This window comes from Dipodomys spectabilis, unplaced genomic scaffold (assembly GCF_019054845.1).
Source record: "Dipodomys spectabilis isolate Male_0828 unplaced genomic scaffold, ASM1905484v1 ptg000125l, whole genome shotgun sequence".
Classification (NCBI taxonomy): domain Eukaryota; kingdom Metazoa; phylum Chordata; class Mammalia; order Rodentia; family Heteromyidae; genus Dipodomys; species Dipodomys spectabilis.
The window spans coordinates 653,852-674,051 of NW_024870802.1; the positions used below are offsets into that span (position 1 = coordinate 653,852).

The window sequence follows — 20,200 nt, forward strand, 5'->3', positions numbered from 1 at the left end:
TGTAGTGTAGAGTCCTAGAAATATGTAAACAGAATGATACAGCATGCATTCCTACAGTTTTTGCTTTTTGTCATGTGCATGGTATTTTTTCCTTCTCTTATGTATTACAGGTATCATTTGTTGGTTCTTTTTTTTAAGTTGTATAGTGTTGATAGGCTTCTCAGAAAAACATATTATGATTGCTTATCTGTTCTGCTGTTTGTAGACATATGGGTTCTTTCCACTTTGGAGATGTTGGGAAAAATAGGGCTGGGATCAGCTCAAGTCTTACGGTGGACACACACATTCTTCTCTTGGGTTTATACACAGGATAATTTCCAGGGTGCTGGATGTGTGCATGTGTGACTTTAGGACTTGACCGTGCTTGTGGATACAAACCCACAGGCAGCAGTTGAATGGTGGTTTAGTGTTCCATGTTTTCCTATTGCCCTTTGACCAACAAATCCCAGGATCACTGAGATTGCCAGTGATTTCCTGAGGGTTCCAGGTGTGTGTGTGTGTGTGTGTGTGTGTGTGTGTGTGTGTGTGTGTGTGTGTATGTGTGTGTGTGTGTGTGTGTGTGTGTGTGTGCGCGTGCGTGTGTGTCCCTTCTAAGGATTCTGATGCTTAAGCAAGCAATGTGCAGCTGGTGGAAGTTCATTCTCTATGAACTTGCCCATTTCAAATGGGTTTAAGAAGAGTCAGGCTGGGCGCCGGTGGCTCACGCCTGTAATCCTAGCTACTCACGAGGCTGAGATCTGAGGATCATGGTTCAAAGCCAGCCCAGGGAAGGAAAGTCTGTGAGACTCTTATCTCCAATAAACCACTAGAAAATCAGAAGTGGTGCTGTGGCTCAAGCAGTAGAGCACTCACCAGCTGAAGAGCTGAGGAACAGCGCCCAGGCCCAGAGTTCAAGCCCCATGACCACCACCACCACCAACAACAACAACAAAAAAAAGAAGAGTCAGATTTATGGATGGGGAAAGCAAGGCTAAATCTGGAGTGGGCCCATGTATGACTCAAGAAAGCCAAGACTGGTATTGCTACCTGTTGCCCCTACTGGAGAATTCAGCAGCAAGAACAACAATGATCAGGTCTAAGGCTGAACCTGACCCTGCTCAGGAGCAGACCCGATAGAAGAAAATGGAATAAGGTAGAATGGAAACCCTACACCCACAGAATGGATTCAGTCCAGTGACTACTCATAACTGTGGGGAATGTTTTCTGTCACCTTTGCAGAGGGTGGAGTAGATTCACCTGGATCTTGCCTCTTTTCTATCTCAATCATGTACCTTCCCCTTGCTCACTAAACTCCAGGTGATCTCTTAAGAATACACCTCTCAGATCTTGGCATGTTTTGGTTTCTCTTCTTAAAACACTCTCTTCCATGCCTAAGTTAGTCATCCTTTGGGGCTCAGCTAATAAAATATCACCTCAAAAAGAACCTGTAGGCATATGGTGGCATACACTTGTAATCTAGCTATTGGATTATAGAAGAGGTAGGATGCTTCTCATCCAAGTCTGCTCAAGACAAAGGTACAGTACCCTATCTGAAAAAAACCTCAAAAGCAAAAAGACTTGGAGCATGGCTCAAGTAGTAGAGCATTTGCCTAGCTTGAGTTCAATCCCAGTTACTGCTGAAAGAAAGCACTCCCTAGGCTGAGTGCTGGTGGCTCCCGCCTGCAATCCTAGCTACTCAAGAGGCTGAGATCTGAGGATCATTGTTCAAATCCAGCCCAGGCAGGAAAGTCCGTGAGACCCTTATCTCCAATAAACCACCAGAAAACTGGAAGTGGCGCTGTGGCTCCAGAGGTAGAGTGCTCGCCTTGAGCTGAAGAGCTCAGGAACAGCGCCCAGGCCCAGAGTTCCAGACCCTCCTCCATATCTCTTATTCCATTCCTTAGCTTTTCTTACACAGAGACAACCATGATTATTTATCTAGATCTTGCCTTGATAGCAAGTCAAGGTCTCTATCACCATTGCTGTGCTGCCAGAGCCTAGAAGCTGGCACACGTAGGTGTCCTGGGCCGTGAGGCAGGAGGTCTGGAAAATTCGGGGGAGGGGGCAGCCTGCCATGGTATTTGCTGCATGTAAGAATGAGGAATTCAAAGTTAATAACTCCTGGGGGTTGGTGAGCTGATCGGGTCTGCCTTCCCACCACCTCTCCCAGGGAGGTAGCCTCAGACAAGAGGTGCTTGCTGGGTCATTTTCAAACTGGAATCCTGCAAAAAACTTTGAAAACTGGAACCTAGAGAAAGCACACCCAGTCTTCTATTCATGACCCTGAAGAAGGACATCATTTCAGCCATTTTAAAGATGATATGAAATGATTCCAGCTGACAGTGCTCCGAGTAGTGAGAAATGAACTGAACAAATAGATCTGAGGAATACAGATTCCATGCCACGTACTGAGGGTTGTGGCAAGAGCTACGTATGGGAAGGGAGTCAGGTCCTGGTGGTTCAAAAGATGTCTCCAGAGGATACAACAGTGAGCATAACCCAGCTCCTAGAAGTCGTAAATATCTGCAAACAGCCTCACTTCCTCTCATTTTACAGTGGAGACACCAGTGATCTGGAAAGGTTACTTGGCATGAGGGTGAGTGCAGCGGTGGGGCTTTGACCCCAGCATTCCACCTCCTCCTGGGGTTCTGTGTCCCGTGGGACTCTGTGCTGCCCCATGGAAGGTGGAATCCAGGTTGAATTAGGAACACTGTTCTTGTCCTAAGCTTCCCCCAAGGAAGGGTAGGTGCCCCTTCCTCTGTGAAGAGTGGTTGGGAAATGATGCAATGGGTGTTCTCATGCAGTTCAAAGCCTGTCTTGTCTCTTTACAGGGCGCTTCAAGACAGCCAGTGGGATTCAAGGACACTTGAAGAGCTCCTACCTGCCTATCAGTGGTAAGGCCAGCTCAGTTGCCCACCGTTCTTTGGGGTAATAGACCTGAAGTTCTTCTAACTATCTGTTGTGAGAAGAACATGGAGGCCAATATCTGTGGGCAAACCAAACGTGGTTAGCAAGAAGCCACATCAGAGCCTGCTGAGCCCTGTCAACTGCTGCAGGCCCTGCCCGGAGCCTAGGGTTGGCTCAGGCCTTCCTTCTCTGGCATCTGACATCTACTGAAACTGCTTTGTTCTCTCCCTGCCCCTCCCCACCATCCTGCCCTTGCCCTCATTGGCGGCATCACCTCCCTCTTCCTCTAGGCTACTTCATGTCATCTTCTCCCACTTCCTGAAGCCCTTCCTTGCTCTAATTTTGCAGGTAGTTCCTGGGTGTCTTCAGATGTACGATGTTACCCATTGGTTTGCTCACTCATGCTCATTGTTATGTGGCTACAATGTGCTGGATGCTCTTCTAGTGCTATAGTTTGATTTTTAAAAGACCCTCCAAGGCCCATTTGTTGAAGAGTTGGTCCCCAAGAAATGTATTTGTCACCATTCTGGAGACAAGGAACTTCAAGACAACGGTTTCAGCGGGTTTGGTGCCTCAGGAGGGCTGCTCTCTACCACAAGTATAGCCTGTTCTTGTTCCATCCCCACATGGCAGATGCAGCAGAAAGGGACAGCTGCTGTGTCCTCACCTGGCAGACCTGTGACCTCACCTGGAGGAGGTGCCAGGAAGCTCTCTGAAGCACTTTAATGGGGCCTTAGTTCTCTTCCTGAACTTAAGTGCTAATTTTGTAATAATTCCCTATGTTTACCACAAGGGGAAATTGTTTCAGCATAAGAACACAAACAGCCAACATGGTAGGTGTGTTGGAGTCCTGACACCTCAAGTGCCTCAAAATATGGCCTTATTTGGAGATAGGATTTTTATAGACTTGATCAGCTTTCTAGAGAAGAACTAACACCAACGCTCCTCAAACTATTCCACAAAATATGTTAGAAATGTTCCCAAACATATCGTGTGAAGCTAGTATTACCCTGACACCAAAACTGAAGAAGCAAAAAACAACAACCATAACGAATAGAAATCTAGGCTATTTTCTTTGATAAATTAATACACACATATTCTACAGTGCCTCAAAATTCAGGGCCCTGAGTTTTCTCAGCAGCTACTCGAGCGCTTGATTTTTGTCTCCAGCCCTTTTTGCTTTTATTATTATTATTTTTTTAAACTAGGATTTTACTTTTTGCCCTGGTCAGCCTGGATCATGATCCTCCTATTTACAAGTTCCATGTAGTTTTCATGTCAAGTGTATGTTCTTATGCCTAATTTTATTTTATGGGTTGAGGTGGAGTTCTCATAACTTTTTGTCTGGGCTTGCCTCTATTCATGATTCTCCTTATCTCAGACTCCCAAGTGGATACCATTATAGGCATGAGCCACAGCACCTAGCTTCAATTTTAATTTTCATCTTGTTTTAAAAATTAAGCAAGAGCAAATAAGCCAATTAATAAATGAGCAAAGAAACTGAAAGACAATTCTTTTTTTTTTTTTCCGGTTGTGGGGCTTGAACTCTGGGCCTGAGCACTGTCCCTCAGCTTTTCGGCTCAAGGCTAGCACTCTTATCACTTGAGCCACAGTACTAGTTCCGGATTTCTGGTAGTTAATTGGAGATAAGAGTCTCACAGACTTCTTGCCTAGTCTGGCTTTGAACTATGATTCTCAGATCTCAGCCTCCTGAGTAGCTAGGATTACAAGCATGAGCCACTGGTGCCTGGCGAAAAGACAATTCTAATACATGAAGAAATGTTCCACATCTCCCTAGATGTAATCATAACACCGAGATTCTATTCCGCCTAGGTCAGAATGGCAAATATCAAGAAAATAAACAAGAGCAAATGTTGGTGAGGATGAGTGTGAGTGGGAGCAGGGACAGAATCCTCATACTCAGTAGTTCTACTCAGAGTAAATTCAGTGAGTACCTCCCTTATCTCCCCAGAGCAGCAGGTCAGGGCCAGGGTAGATGCACAGACTGAGTGTGGACATGCCAGGGGTGTCAGGAAGTAGATAGTTGGTCCCTCACTGTCAGTGGTCATGGCCCATGGTGGTGTTCTTGGAACTAGCTTTTCTTTGTCTTCCTGGAAGTTTTCTGCATATTTGATAAAGGATACTTATTCCAGGAAAGGAAGTGGGAAGACAGCAGGCTCCTATCCTTGCGGTTGCTCAGAGCCCCACTGGCTGTTTCCCTGGCCTTTGGAACATATGACCACTCCTGTACCTGACTCCAGGATGTAGGTCATCCCAGGTCACCCCGTGGGCTTGGCTGCATGTAAATGGCATGGCTGACAGACTTGGGGACTCTTCTAGCTTGCTTTCTCTCTCCATGGCTGAACACTCTTTTCAGCTTCTTTCTATTTTCAAAGCATTTCTCTTAAGTCATCACTCATTTATGTTAGTCTGGAGAGCAGAGAAGATGAGTTGTTCTTGATCAGGGAGTAGGGCTATTACCCATGCCCACCTCCATGATACTATATTCCATTCACCCACGCCTGATGCCTTCAGCATCTCTGACCTGGAGACTCACGGAGGTGCTTCCTCATGGCTGGTCTGACTCTGAGATCTCTGGAGGATGTCTTCCTTCAGGCCTGGGCTTAGAAGTATGCCTCTGTGGGCCTTTGGCATCTTGCTCATTTCTTTGCCTTGATCTCTATCCTGGGATATGCTTTGTTTTTTGCACTCCAAATGCACCAATTTTTCTTTGGGTGTGGCACTCGGGCTACTCTCAAGTGCAGGGCTGGTGTCTTTGGCTTTTTTCCATCTCCAGTGTGGGGTGCGATGGCAGGTGCAGAGTTAGTATGTGAAGCATCTGCATTGTACTGATGTCGCTCTCTGGCCAGCATGGTCCTGCCTTGTCCAGGGCATGTGGTCAGCCTCAGTGCTGGGTCAAGCTGTGACAAAGGGCTCCTCATTATTAGGTAGCTCTGGTAACTGAGAGCCCTCGATTCTAAGGTGCTATCATCATTATTTTTGAGACTTTGCTGGTATCCTGTGCTGCTACCAAACTCAAATCTGTTTACCTGCCATTTGAAAAGGAGCCCAGGGATCAGATGACAAGTTTTTAGGGCAAGGCAAATGATCTATCTGGAATGCCAGCAAAATGAGAAAAGAGTTGACCAGTATCTGGAAATGACCATTTATTCCTCTTCATAAATTTCAACCTCCTTTATCTTTAGGCAAGACAGGGGCTCAGGTTAGGATAGGAGTAGTGGCCTGAAACGGGATGCTGGTAATTGGTACTATGATGATCAAAATGTCCCTGTAAATCTTGACCATATACATCTTAGTTGATCTTACCCTGGCATCTTTAGCCTTGAAGAGCAAGATTAGGGAAGTTACAGATAAACTAACATTCCCCATAAACATTTCTTAAATGACTACCATGTCTATGTGCAGAGTTGAGTTGAAACAGCGTGGCCCAAAGACTAACGGAACAGAGGGGACAGATATAATATGAAGGTAGAGGGGCCAAGCTTTCCGTCCTGTTTTAGGCACCTGCTGGATACCTGTGCAAGGGAAGAATTAGTGCTTTGAACAAAAGTTGCTTTTAAGTCCCTGAATGTAACTCACATGCCAGAGATGTCATCTACTATACGGCTAGTGACAGATGAAAACTTGCCACTCAGCTTCGTGGCCTCCAGAATCAATGACTCCTAAAGGCAAGTAACTGCCAGCAGTGAGGCTGAGGGCTATTTGGGATGCTTCCCCGCAGTGACTCTGAGAGTCCTCTACTGTACTCGCTCCTTTAGGCTTGTATCCAGGAACAATCCACAGCCCATTCATATTCAATTTGGAAGCTTCCTTCTAGCATCCCATAGAAACTGAGGTCTGGAACTGCCATGGGGGAGATGTGCAGCCTGGGGACCAAGAGGGGTCATGCTCTGGGGAAGTGGGGACCTGCTGGGAGGGTAGTGGCTCAGACTGGACCACTGAAAGACACCCACACTTCCTGGGGTCTGTGTCAATGGGGCCATAGGACCTTGACTGATTGGCCAAGGGTGGCAATCAGTGGCTCCAGCCAACGGGATAGCAGAAAAACCCCATCTGAACAATGTTCTGTGTTATGCACTCCTCAGAACCCCTGGCTGGAGCCATTCTCAGAGCACAGGGCCTGTCCAGGGACAACTTGTGCTTGGTAGATAGAGACAAAGCCCTGAGGCAGGTCAGGCCTGTGAGTGGGGGCTGGAAGCCTGTGGGTACTGCATACTTCTTCTCACCACAGTCCCTGGGTTTGTCACCAAGAACCAAGGCCACGGTGTGGTTCCCTCCATCTCCAAATCTGTCACTTCCAAGATACCATGCATTCCAGGGCCTTTCTATAATCCCTCAAAGTGAGCAGTGAGTCAGAAAGGAACATTGAAAGCTAAGTCAGGGCCCAGCCCTGGATTCTTACAGGGTCACAAATTCACTTGTGTTTGGGCAGTTACCTCCTTGCTCGGTGACTCAGTTTCTCCCTATCGCTGATCTCCATCCCTTCAGCAAGTGTGGGGACCAAGAAAGGTGGGGAGGAGTGGAGTGTGATGGAAAGTCAAAGGCAGGAGACCCAAGGGGACAGAAATGCTTGTGAAAGTCTAAGGGTTTGACTTGCAAATGTCCGCATGGGTGGCAGTTGGTATCTGAGATACACTGTAACTGGACAGATGAAACAATGGATTTTATTGAGATTTGCAAGGGATCACATGGTGCCTGGTGTTGGACAGGGCGTGAGAGTGAGCAGAACATCTTCTCTCACGGTGTCTTCACTACAGAAACTGTACCTGTGGAGAAAACAAATGCTTGGTATATATTTGGTTATCCTTAGGAAAGCCATTGCAACTGCCACTGTTGAGAAGGGGTTAATGCTGATTTACAACCTGAAAGGCACTGAGTGGTCACTAGGGCTGTGGCCCTGGGAACAGGACCTGGTATTGTTCTGGAGGGGCCTCTGTGTGTGTCAGGGCTGTGGCTCAGGGCCATGGTGAGCAGTAGAGATTGCAGATTCATTTACAGATGGACACTCTCTTCCTTAGTTAGTTACCCTTGGGACTGGAGAGGATACCTTAGGAGCTATAGTACTGAGCTCTCAGCATTCACAATCAACTACACTAAATAGTTATCTTGTCTGAACTTCACTTCCACCACATAGGTCTAAGGAGGTCTTACTATTAGTCCTGCCTTACAAGACAGGAAAGCGAGGCACAAAGGCTCTCAGCCAAGTGAAGAGCCGAGATACAAATGCAGGTTTACTTGATGTGGTAGTTCAAACTTTCTATGGTACAGATGCATATCAAGTGCCCTTGACCTTGTCTTCCACACTTGGGTTCAGGGGTCCTGTCGGAGCCACAGATGGCTGATTTTCTGGCCTACTATCATGTTGTGGGATGAGTTTCCATTACAGACATGAACTTTTGTACACATTCTGAGACGAACCGGCAAAGGAAAGATACATACACTGTCTTATCCTCTCCCTTTTGCACGGTGATGTTGGCTGCACCCAGTCTGGGGAAAGTTGGGTTTACCAAGTGGTTATTCCAAAGAAACTTGACTTTCTCAATGGTGCCGACATCCAGCTCTGCATCAAACTCATTGGAGTGGGTGGAGCCTGGCGTGATAAGCCCCCTTGAAACAGAGAAAGAGAGACATTCCGGTTCATGGAAGTGCATTTTAATTGCCACGGGAGGCCTCTATGTGGTGATCTTCTACCTTAGATGAATGAGTCATCTTCTAACTTAATCCTCAAGTCAATAGCGGAGAAATATAGAAAAGGCTGATAAGTGCACGCAACCTCAAGTTATTACTTACGGATTGCTTTTATCAAATTCAAGTTAATGTCTCTTCAAAACTGTCTTAATAAAGATGATAGAACTTCATATTATTTGATTTTTATATCATTTCATCTCTATTATTTTAAATGTTTTATTATTTTAATTATTATTTCATATTGCTTATTCAAAGTATTTTTATATGGAAGAAATATATGTACTAATCATAAAACAAGATATTTGGGAGTAACTTAATACCCACTGATATACAGGAAGTGGCAAGCATTTAAGTACATGGTCTGAAAATTGTGAAAAGCATGGAATGAGACAGAGAACTACCTGAAGATGTCGTACTGGCGAGTGTTCCCCTTATTTCCATACAGCGCGACCTTAATCTGGCCAGTGACTGCTCTCCCAGACAGCGTCACAGAAACCCCGTATCTCCAGCCTGTGGAGCATAGAAGAGTTCAGATTATTCTCACACATAGGTGGCCCAAGTCTGGGTCTCGTCCCTGCCCCATGCCTCAAGCCGTTAAAATATAAGGCATTCAACTTGTTAATCCACACCTAATACTAGGACTTGAAGACAATGACAGGCCTAGTACTGGCCTTCTGTCCACTGGCATTGCCCAGTAAGGGGGCCACTAGCCACAGGTGGCTGCTCACATGTAAACTCAAATTAAATAAAAGTAAAATTTTAACTCTTCAGGTTCACCAGCTGCATTGGTGAAGAAAGCAAATGGCTTTTGGATCCCATGGGGCAGAGATGCCCATCGGTGCACAGGGACAACTGTGCTGGAGGCTGCCAGCACTGAGTGAAGGCAGAAGAGGAGAAGCCGGGGCTCCAGTCAACACGGGCAGAGGTCGCACAGGGGTGCAGCCTGCAGAGCACCACGGGGGCTTCCTGTCTGCAGCCTGAGAACCCTAGAAAGGCTCCAAGTACAGAGCAGATGCCTAGGCATTTGTCTCCTAGATTTGTAGTCAGGGTACTTACTACAGTGCCTGTGTGCACACACACACAACACACACACACAAATACAGACATATAAACTATATGTACATAGTCACACAATACATAGAAGCACACAACTATCAACAAACATGCACACACAATTCAATACACACATATCTAAAACAGAAATACATGTGAAGTTGCTTTCACAAACACTCCCACATGTACACACACATGTACATAAACAAGCACATACCTTTGCCTATCTCCTATGTATATTTCAAATCCTCAGAGATATTGTCCCTGTCCCTTGTCCATTCAGAGTCAGCCGCTCTGTCCTGTAATGCCACAGCAGGAAACCACCAAGCCCAACCCCCTTGTAGTTGCTCAGTTTCCTTCTCTTCTGATTATACATTTCAGGAGTAGTTACTTGTTCATCCCTCCATCCCCAGTACCTAGCAGTCCCTATCTAATGGCCAATAAATAACTGTTGAGGAATAAATCCATGTTTTTTGAATAGTTACTTTATCATTGTTAAAATATTATGGGCAAGTACTTCATGTATTGCCCATCAGTGAAGGATTGATTAACCAATGTCTCCTTACAAAAGAATTACACAGACTTGTATTTACGGTCATAGAAATGTTCTGTGTCTTGATAGTGGAGCTAGGTATACATCTAGTCACATGTCAAAAATCATAGACCTGTACACTAAAAAGGATGGATATTACTGTATTATAAATTATGTCTCAAAAACCCTGACTTTAAAAACTACATAAGGCATGCGTTATTTCTATATATTCCTACAAATACACAGTCTCTGTTTTTGCTAGGCAATGCCTTCTGGAAACATCCTAGGTCAGGTTATCACAAAGAGGTTCAAATATGTCTGACTTGACCCTAGATGTCCAAGTTCATTCAAGGTGTTTTGGAGAGAAATGGTCTCTCCTTTGATTCCTACTCATACTCCATCAAAGGGTCAGCAGGGATGCTTGACAAAGCGGGTGGTGAGATTGGAGTTGAGCCCCTTAAGAGGCCCATTTAGAGCGCTGAATGAATAAACAGGTGACAATGAACTGAGAAGAGGTAGAGATTTGGGTAGTCTACCTAAAGCCATGCAAATCAGCCAATCCCATTAATCTCACTATTTACTCCTGTCCATTCATGCCATGAACATAAAAATGGAAGAGATGCAGAATCTTTTCAAATGTTAGCCGAGTCGTAAATGGGATGGGTTGGACATGTCCATTTCTTTTTATTATTAATTTTTAAAAATTGTTATTATAAAGGTGATGTACAGAGGAGTTACCACTTCATAACTACAATTCTTTTTGGCAATGTCACCCTTACCTCCATTCTCTCTCAATTTATCTCTCCCGTCCCCAACCTACAAGTTATATAGTTCACTTTCAACATAGTGTCTGCTGAGTACCACTGCTGGATTTGTTCTACTAGACATTCCTTTTCTAAGATCATCAAAATGGTCCCAGAAATCTTTCAGGGTAGAGGCAAGGATATACTTGTAACAGAAATTATACTTTCTTCCCTGGACAAGTAGTGAAAGTGCAACTTACGTGCAAAATTCCTGGCATCTCCTGTGTTCAAGAAGAATTTCTGTTGCTCCTCGCTTGTCCTGCCAGCAAATTTATCAGCATAGTGACCCATTTGTGGGCATCCTTGGTCTGGACAGGGGAAGCACTTGTTCTAGTGAGAGGAGAACAGAGGGCACTGTAAGGTGAGTTTGTCTTACAACCAATGTATCTAGGGGAGTGGACACATTTAACTACAGTTGTCAGTTTCTTCATTTGTCACAGGGAGTCAGAACCTTTGACCTCTCAATAACCTTCACCTTCAGCAGGGTTCCAAGTCCCTATGTACAACCCATCAAAATTATCCAGGGAGTTTTGAATGTCTTGAAAGTCTTGAGCCCAAATTCTATCAAATATACTTTCCAAAAGTATAATGCCAGTGGGTCACTAGCAGCCAGCTCTGGGACAAAAAACTCCAGTTGCTGAATTTATCAGTTTCTATGGGCTGCAAACTCTGACCCTGGTGAATTTCAGGCCAATAAGAGGATCTTAGGATCCCTTGAGACAGAGCAGACCTGCTTCAGTATAGCACTCTTCTGTTTCTTCCCTGCGATCAGCCTGGCACACAGAACCCCAGTGTCTGCCTTTCTTTCATTGGGGAAGATGGAGGAGGTTTCCTGTTCTCACCCATTCTTCTGTGTTTACTCTGCCTCTGTCCTAATCTAATCTCCATCATCTTGCCAGTCATGTTTCAAAATGGAAGCCACTCAAAGCTCTTCTTTGAGTCTATTCTAGAATTTCTGTCATCTCCTACCTAAAGTTATTATTTTTCTTTTTCTTCCTCTGTTGCACAGGACCTGAAACTCTGAGGGGCAATGCCAAGTATGGAGTGAATAGTCACTTCAAATCCCATACCCCGCTGGTCCTCAGTCCCATCCCACAGAGCATGTGCTTAGTCCTCAGGACAGGATAGTAACTTACAGACTCAAAGGCCTTGTAGGAGGTGCAGGGATATGCGGTGAACCCATCAGGGCTGAGGATGCTCTCCGAGTAATATTGGTAGCTTCGTAGGTGATTACAGGCCACAAAGTCCCGGGTTCCTGGGGAAACATGGGAGGAAGTGGGCACAGATGGTTGGGAGCAGGCTGTGGCAGCATGTGTGCATCATTTTATAAGTGTGTGATACTTCCAAACTGGAACCATATTTTCACAATTTAAGGGAGTTCAAAAATCCAGTCACAACTACAATGAACATCCAGTGGGTCCTTTGGGTCTGGCAGGAAATGTTCTGGTCGTGTTGTGTACATTATACATGGAGTCTATATGGAGGGGTATTGTATTATCCCCTTTACAGACACTGCCACAGATCCAGCCTCTGATTTTCAGATTATAAATAACATGAGGTAAAACTTTAGAACCCAAGACCATCTTATTTTTGAGACCATCCTTAGAACCTCTGTGCCATTTTGTATCCAGGATTCAAGTTGGAAGTGTTCTAGAAAGATCAATCCAGACATAGCATAATCTCCCAGTTGTGACACAACCAGCACTAGAACATTGTCATATTGTACTTGGATGAATCAAGAGTTGAGTAGCTCTTTGTAGCTGTGTCTAAGCATCATTCTTACTCTTGTGCTTTTTCCTAACTATCCCTGTCCCGAAAAACTCATGCCATGTGACAAATGCCACAGTGTTCCTTCCGGACCTGGACTGAACTGGCTGGTCAATTATCTGTGGAGAATTTGGGCTACTCTTATTCACACAAAGCCCTTGTAAGACAATGAAAGGTAAGACATGTGTCCTCACCTTTAGTATCTGTTTTACGAGCAGCTAAGTCATTTTGATCAAATTTAGTAGGTTTGATCCTACCAGTAAGGGTTTAAGTTGCATGATGTCATAAGATGAATATGGCTGAAATTATATCTTGCAACTATCCTCTTTTTGCCAGTCCTGGAGCTTGAACTCAGAGCCTACGCACTGTCTCTGAACTTCTTTTGTTCATTCTAGTGCTCTACCACTTGTACCATAGCTCCACTTCCAGTATTTTTGGCATTTATTTGAGATAAGAGTCTTATGGCGTTTCCAGCCTAGGCTGGCTTTGAACCTCAATCTTGAGTAAGTAGGATTACAGGCATAAGACATGGGCAGTTGGATTGCAGTTGTCCTTTTGACCTCATTAGCTATAGATTCACAGATGTATGCAAGCATGCCCTTTCTTTGTAGCCATGCTTTATCAGTGGTCAGCAGCCATTTCCCATACCAGTCTTCCTTACTCTGATTGCTTCTTATTCCTGTTTATTGTAAGCAAGTGACAATGACTCTCATTGGGCAAATGGCTTTGCCAAGGACTTCACTGGAAACATTATCACTCTGGCTACTAAAGCTAGTTACCTAAGCTTGACTCACATCACTGACTCCCAAGGAAGAGTTTGCAGAATAATTTTCTTGGTGATAGCTAGATGCATACTGTTATGGTTGTCCTTTCTGTTAGGGAGCTATCAGTGGACTGTTGAAGTTATAGCTTTAAATCACAGTTTTGTAAGGAATTCCAAAATCAGTAGAGCTAAGATATAACAAAGATATAACACATATGTTGTCAGAGGCACCATCTCGCGTGACCCCATATGAGGACTTGTGTGCCGTGACGGTGCATATGCCAACATGCATTCCCTTGGGAAGAGGTGTGTGTGGGGGGGAAGGGGACACCTCTTCCAAGTCAGGGGACACCTGGCCATAAGCCTCAGGTGAAGGTATGCAAAAGTGTCCTTCGTGCTCTTCTGATTAGTCCTGTAGAACAATGCCATGAGACTCCCTTTGTGTGTCTGAGGAAGCCCACCAACACTTTGCTTATTCTTTGTAACCTGTGATCACTGGAGCTACTTCACATCTGTTGACAAGGATTAACTCTTCCTGCTTACTAGCTAAAAGTTAACTCTCATGGTCTGTATTCCCGTAAAACTATTTAAGATTAACTTTCTGTCCCTTGATTGAAGATTTACTTTTTATGCCTGTATGCTGTATATAAGCCTGTGACATTTCAATAAATTTCGTCTATACCTGCATGGTGTAGTCTACTTTCTGCCTACCAGACACTGCATTCCTGGGTCTCTCTGTGTGAACAGCAACAATATGTAACCATCTTTTTTCAGAAACAAGCCTGCGGAAAAAAACATTGTGTTTTTCTAAAGGGAAATGCGTTTTCGTCACTGAGAAGTGCTGCACAGTCCAGGGAAGTGATGGTGTCCTTTCTGTCCCCCACCTCCTCGTGCCCCGCCATATAGCCTTACCCGACCAGATGCCATCTATATCCACAATCTGTGACAAGATATTCTTCTTGCAGCCTGGCATGTTCTCGCCTCCATTGGGGAAGAAGTCAAGGTGACCCAACATTTGTTTTGATCCAAAACCTGAAGTATTTGGAACAGAAATGAGCTTGGTGCAAGGCAGAGCTCTTGTGGTTAAGACTCAATCGCATGTGTTCATAGCTGAGGACTTCGGAGCTCACCTAAGAATGGTATCAAGGGAGCTGAATCTGTGTGAATCACATCGACGAAGTTGGCATCAGAGGGATCGAGTCGGACCTCTTCAGGAGTGCCCTCGAAGCTTGCTTCTACAGGATCCAATCCTAAAAGAGACGGTTGGCGATGTGGAACAATAGGCAAATTGTTGGTGCCAGAAGGACTGTGGTATAGAGTTTCTCAGGCTGTGTACTGCCCAACCCAAAAGGCGCCATACCCAGGAGGAGTGCAGTACCGTGGTGCTGGGTGTGAAATATGGCATAGAGTTTCAGTGCTGATTATTTAGAGGGCTGTGGTGGGGCAGAAGAGTATGGAATTTAGATTTTGTTTGAATAAGGATATCTTTCTGCATCAAATCCTTCCATTTACTTGTATATCTTTCATCTTTAATGTTCTTATTTGTCTTAGGCTGGGTTAGGGACTTCTAAATCCCTGCTTAGTTACTTTGTGGGTAAGCTGCATGACCTAGAGCAAATCCCTCAACCTTTTCTTGACTCAGTTTTCCCATTTTAGAAAATGTTAGCAAAGTTGTCATCTATTACAGATGTTTATTATACATTAAATAAGTTAACATGTATCATTTAGCACAGTGCCTGCCATATAATCATGGGTGTTTACAAAAATAGTAATTATTATTACTGCTTTGCTGACCATTGTTCCTTCTTGTCAGCGATCCTGGGGTAGTTATGTGAAGATTTGGTAAGAACAGAAATTCAAAGAAGTCATCTACTGATAATCAAAGGTAGATTTCTTATAAAGGTAGAGAGTGGCTTGAGCCAAACATTGGCAAAGCCAGCTATGAATTTCAGTTCTATTGTTGACCACTTGTGTGGCCAGGGGCAAATCATTTCTTCCCTGAGTCTGTGTCTTCAACTTCAAGATTTAAATGAGAAGATATAAAGTACTTTCTGAAGTATTTGGGATAATTAGGCACTTCTGTTTGCCATAGTAATTATAGTAGCATTATATTACAGAGATATATTTTGCTGTTGTTGTTATAATTCAGCAGCCTAACTCAGGTCAAAGAATGAATTCTTTAGTGGGTGTCTTTTACTGGGAGAGAAAGTGGAACATAGTTTTCAGGTTCTGTCCTTGCATGAGACAGCTGAAAGGAAGAACAGATAGCCCCTTTGCGATTGTGTTTCTTTTGGGTCCACACTAGCCTTATTCTGCATTTTCCTATTCTCAGTGAACCTAGGAACTTGAACCTGGAGAAAAGGGACCAGAATGGAGGCTGACGAGGCACAGAGGAGCAGAGCCACGGCATTCCTTGCCACTATGATGTGCTTCTTGGGGGCTTTCTAAAATGTTCTATACAGGCTCCAGCTGGCTAAGGGAGTTGGCCCTATTTGGGACAGCTCTGAGCTGGACTGAAGGCTTGTGAACACATCCTGGTATCACTGGAGACAAAATCTATGGACTTAACCTGGGGCCTTACCGGTAATCCTGGCCAGGCCCGGAGTCCTGCTCCCTGCCTCTCCAGCCACATGAGCTCCCAGACTATGGCCAATGAGGTGGACATTGGAAGGTGAGTAGCTGTAGTTTGTCTGGAGGAGAGATAGTATTTTCAGGGTGGTGTGCTGTGATGGCATAACTCTTCATCTGGGAAACCCCACGCTTTCTTGGTACTCAGGCTTCAGCCTCAACTCACTAGGGTAGCCTCAGAGTGTCTCCAACTCATTATCTACTTTCCTAGACTCTTCTAGAGCCACATCTTTTTTGTTGTTGTTATTGGTCATGGGGCTTGAACTCTGGGCCTGGGTGCTGTCCCTCAGCTCTTCAGCTCAAGGCTAGCGCTCTACCACTTAAGCTACAAATGCCACTTCTGGTTTCCTGTTGGTTTATTGGAGATAAGAATCTCATGGACTTTCCTGCTCAGGCTGGCTTTGAACTCTGATCCTCAGATCTCAGCCTCCTGAGTAGCTAGGATTACAGGTGTGAGCCACCAGTGCCTGGCTACAGCCACACTTTTTATGGAATTCAAATATATACCATTTTCTTTCTTTGTAGCCTATCTTCCCAACCACTTGTTCAACTATCATCAAAATAGCCTGCCTGGGGAGAGACTTTTTCTTTAAGTGCCATCCATCTCTATACAAACCACCAAACCTTTATCATCCCATCCAGAACCTGATAGTCATTGCAAGCCTTTCCTGCCCATCTTGGGGGCCAAGTAATCTCATCCATCCTATTTCTCTACTCTTTTTTTTGGGGGGGGGTCCGGTCGTGGGGCCTGAACTCTGGGCCTGGGCGCTGTCCCACAGCTCTTCAGCTCAAGGCTAGCGCTCTACCACTTGAGCCACAGAGCCACTTCTGGCTTTTTTCTTTTTGCTTATGTGGTGCTGAGGAATCGAACCCAGGGCCTCAGGCATGCAAGGCAAGCACTCTACCACTGAGCCACCTTCCCAGCCCCTATTTCTCTACTCTTATCTCTCAAGATTGTACTAATATACAGGGTCAAAAAGTAAAGAAAATAAAGCTACAAGGTGCTGGCACCTTGGGCTTGGCTGTTTATCAAATGTTTCTGACTGGCCAATTGTGCTTCTTATACAATTACATTAGAGGCCCTCAGGCTCACAGGCCAGCAAAGCTGGCACATGCCAATTGCATGTCTTGTCTTTTGGCTCCATTTGGCTTTGGTTGGCAACGCCATGTTTTGCCCCACCTGGAGGCCACCTATTTACTCGTTCAGTAACATCTAGACAAAGTAACTTCCTTCTCTGGTATCACTACTGAAGGAATTGAAAATCACACTAAAGCCCCTACCTACTAAGAGTTAGCTCTTACTAGCTTCTCTTTCACTAGTGTGTCAGTAAGGCAATGATCAGATTTTCCAGAAGTAAGATTTGGACCACATTCCTTGTTGTGTGTTTTCTTTTTTGAAATCTATGTACCCATGAGAGACCAGCAGCTCTGCCCTCTATACAGAAACACTCACCGACAAGATGTGGAGCATCTGTGCCACCTGGGCACCCACAACTCGCACATTGTTGGCAGCCTGTGTATAGGTGGTTTGGGAGCCTTTCTTCCAGTCCACACCAATGCAGTTCACCTCCTCCACCTCAAACATGTTCTGGTGTTGGGGAGACATCAGGTATTATAGACAGAAATAGTGTATTTACAAGAAGAACAGAAGGATGGTATCATGTGTGTGTGCATGGGTGTGCCTATCTATATGGACATCTGTGTCTGTGTCTGCATGTGTGCATGCATGCCTCTGTGAGCGCATGCCTATGTCCTTCTGTGGCTGTTCAGATTCCCTATGCCCTCTAATTGTGGTACTTTCTATTCCGTCACTTAAATCACGCTGTCAATCTTAGTTCTCCGTGTTTCAGAAAATAAATTGTCACAGCCACATGTATCTGACTTTCTGGGATGAGAAGATGAGAGCAATAGGATATAAACCTTATTTGCAAAAACATAAGTATCTCTTGCTGAAAATAAGACAAAACACTGCAAATTGGTTTAGCCAGCAAAGACACAGCAGGAGCCTGGCAACATAGCAAAGGCCCCTGCCTCCAGTGGCAGGTGGAATACAGAAGTCAGAAACAAGGGGAAGAATTGTGCTTTGGGGGAAGGGAGGCATTTTTGGCTGCACAAAGGGACCTAATATGGAAGGATTTCTGTTCTCAAGTTCATTTACTGAGATTCCATCAAGTGAGCAGACATCAGTGGGAGGTAGGTGATGGCCCTAGTGGTACAGTGGCCGAGGGGACGTGGCAAGGAAGTCGAGGGGTCAGAGCTAGCTCTTCTTACCTTGCACATATCTACCACCCAGCCCTCTTCTCCCTTGTCTATGAAACCATGGATAATGAAGCGAGTCTTCCTGTCTATGTGGAAATTCGATGCCTCAATCGTTGATGGATCCGAGAGACGAAGAATCTGTGACATACACAACGCAGCATGTTTTTGCCACTTCTTTCCACAAGCCCATCTCTTCCCTTTGCATCTCTGTATGGATGTTTTGGCTTTTCAAAGCCTAGCATGAAGCCACCTCTTGCATGAAGCCCACCTTGACTTCCCTTTTCCTGCTCAATCTCCACAGGTCTTCCCATCCCCCACCCCGCCTCCCCACACTGCATTTGGGTTATGTCTCACAGGCTTATCTTCTTGATGGCTCTAGTTGGACAGTAAACCCTATGCCCAGACCAGGCCACATAAGCAGCCGGAGTCTTGGTAACTGAAAAATTTGCTCCTGGTGTTCCACTTGCCCAGCTCTCTCCATGTGAAAGCAATGTTATTGCGGGAGGGGTCTCACCTGGAAGTTGTTTGGGTTTTCATTGGTGTAGAGTAGGAAGCGGGTGTTGATTCTCTCTGGGCTCCAGGGGAGAAGCTTTAGAGGCCTGATTGGAGTGCCAGCCCAAGGCTCAATGTCAGAAAAGCACCCAAGATCCGCATAGCAAATTTCATTTCCTGAGGGGAAAGCGGGGATTTATTTAAGCGTTCACTCCTAAGAACAGGCTCTGGGGTGTCCTTGTGGCCCAGGGTCAGTCTTTCTTCTGCCTGAAAATAGTGTGCAGACAGGAGATGCACACTCTACCTCTTGCCTACTATCTATAGGTTGGTCTAGACTAGCCCTGTAGAATTCCACTAAGAAACCCACCAGGACTTTGCTTCAAACTGCCTTTAAAGCTGAAATGTTCAGAGTCTTCTCCTAAGTTCGGATACATTTGTTTGACTAACATGATAATTGGCATTGATGAGTCAATACGTGAACCAGGTAAGTATTAATGCCTGCAAATGTCAGTTGCTTCCAGATGTTCTGCCAGTGTTTAATGACTTTGTTGGAAAATGGGGGGGGGGGGGAGGAGATACTCTAAGGAGGTCCCTCTTCAACTGCCCTGCCCACTTTCCCAGGCAGAGTTGAGCCCCTAGAGCTGCTGGTCTAAAGCTTCCTCCAGCCAGTGCTAAGAGGTTGGCTTTATAGCCTTTGCTTGGGCAGGTGTGGTGGTTCTTACCTTGGGCTGCTCCCAGAAGGAAAAGTGTGATTGTCCAGAAGATCAGCATCTACAATAGAGTCAAACACACTCAGCCTCACCAAATTATCACAGATAACAAGCAAAGATTTTGTTTCTCAGCTGGTGGGGGAGAGAATGCAAAAGTAGCTTACCCTGTCTGACGATTCGGCTACTCTCTACCCCAGGATTCCAGCCTTATATACTCCAGCCTTATCATTTAGACTCTATTTCAAGAACATAGTGAGTGATGATAGCATATACTGTGTGTACTTAACATTTTAATCTGTACAAATACACAGAACAAGATTAGTGGCTATCATAAAAACCTCTGCCACAGTTTCCCCAGTTACTACCTGTTCCAGTTAACCATTGCTTTGCAAGAAACCAATCTGAAAAAAAGTAGTAATTATTGTACTGTGTTACTAGGCTTTGAATAAAGTGTTGAGGAGACCCCAGAAGCTCATATCACCAACCCACCTCACGCCTGTGGAATTTCCCAAGATCATCTGAGGGCAGGTTGCACACCTGCAAGACAGACACAGCTCATGATCTACTCTGCACACCTGTGAGCAGCCAGCAGGTTCAC

General features: G+C 45.0%; 1 protein-coding gene across 1 annotated transcript; it reads right to left on the reverse strand.

Annotated features, from left to right (window-relative positions):
* Window positions 1-7,549: 7,549 nt before the first annotated feature.
* On the reverse strand, window positions 7,550-19,785 carry LOC122115779 (inactive pancreatic lipase-related protein 1). The gene is made up of 13 exons (XM_042689316.1): window positions 19,767-19,785; window positions 19,615-19,663; window positions 18,915-19,069; window positions 18,413-18,538; window positions 17,595-17,729; window positions 16,095-16,203; window positions 14,644-14,763; window positions 14,426-14,545; window positions 12,120-12,238; window positions 11,184-11,313; window positions 8,997-9,105; window positions 8,347-8,514; window positions 7,550-7,673 (listed from the first exon to the last, which is right to left on the reverse strand). Exons 2-13 carry the CDS (start codon window positions 19,661-19,663, stop codon window positions 7,592-7,594), a joined length of 1,422 nt encoding a protein of 473 aa, XP_042545250.1. The 5' UTR covers window positions 19,767-19,785; the 3' UTR covers window positions 7,550-7,591.
* Between the last annotated feature and the right edge of the window lie 415 nt (window positions 19,786-20,200).

What these genes read in the sequence shown, in the direction of transcription:
- LOC122115779 (XM_042689316.1), bottom strand. Translation starts at nt 19,663, where the DNA reads ATGCTGATCTTCTGGACAATCACACTTTTCCTTCTGGGAGCAGCCCAA. An exon ending in GGGCCTGGCCAGGATTACCG is followed by an intron (nt 14,764 to 16,094) that starts GTAAGGCCCCAG and finishes CGTCTCTTTTAG; the next exon opens with GATTGGATCCTGTAGAAGCA. An exon ending in CCTACAAGGCCTTTGAGTCT is followed by an intron (nt 11,314 to 12,119) that starts GTAAGTTACTAT and finishes TCCTCTCACTAG; the next exon opens with AACAAGTGCTTCCCCTGTCC.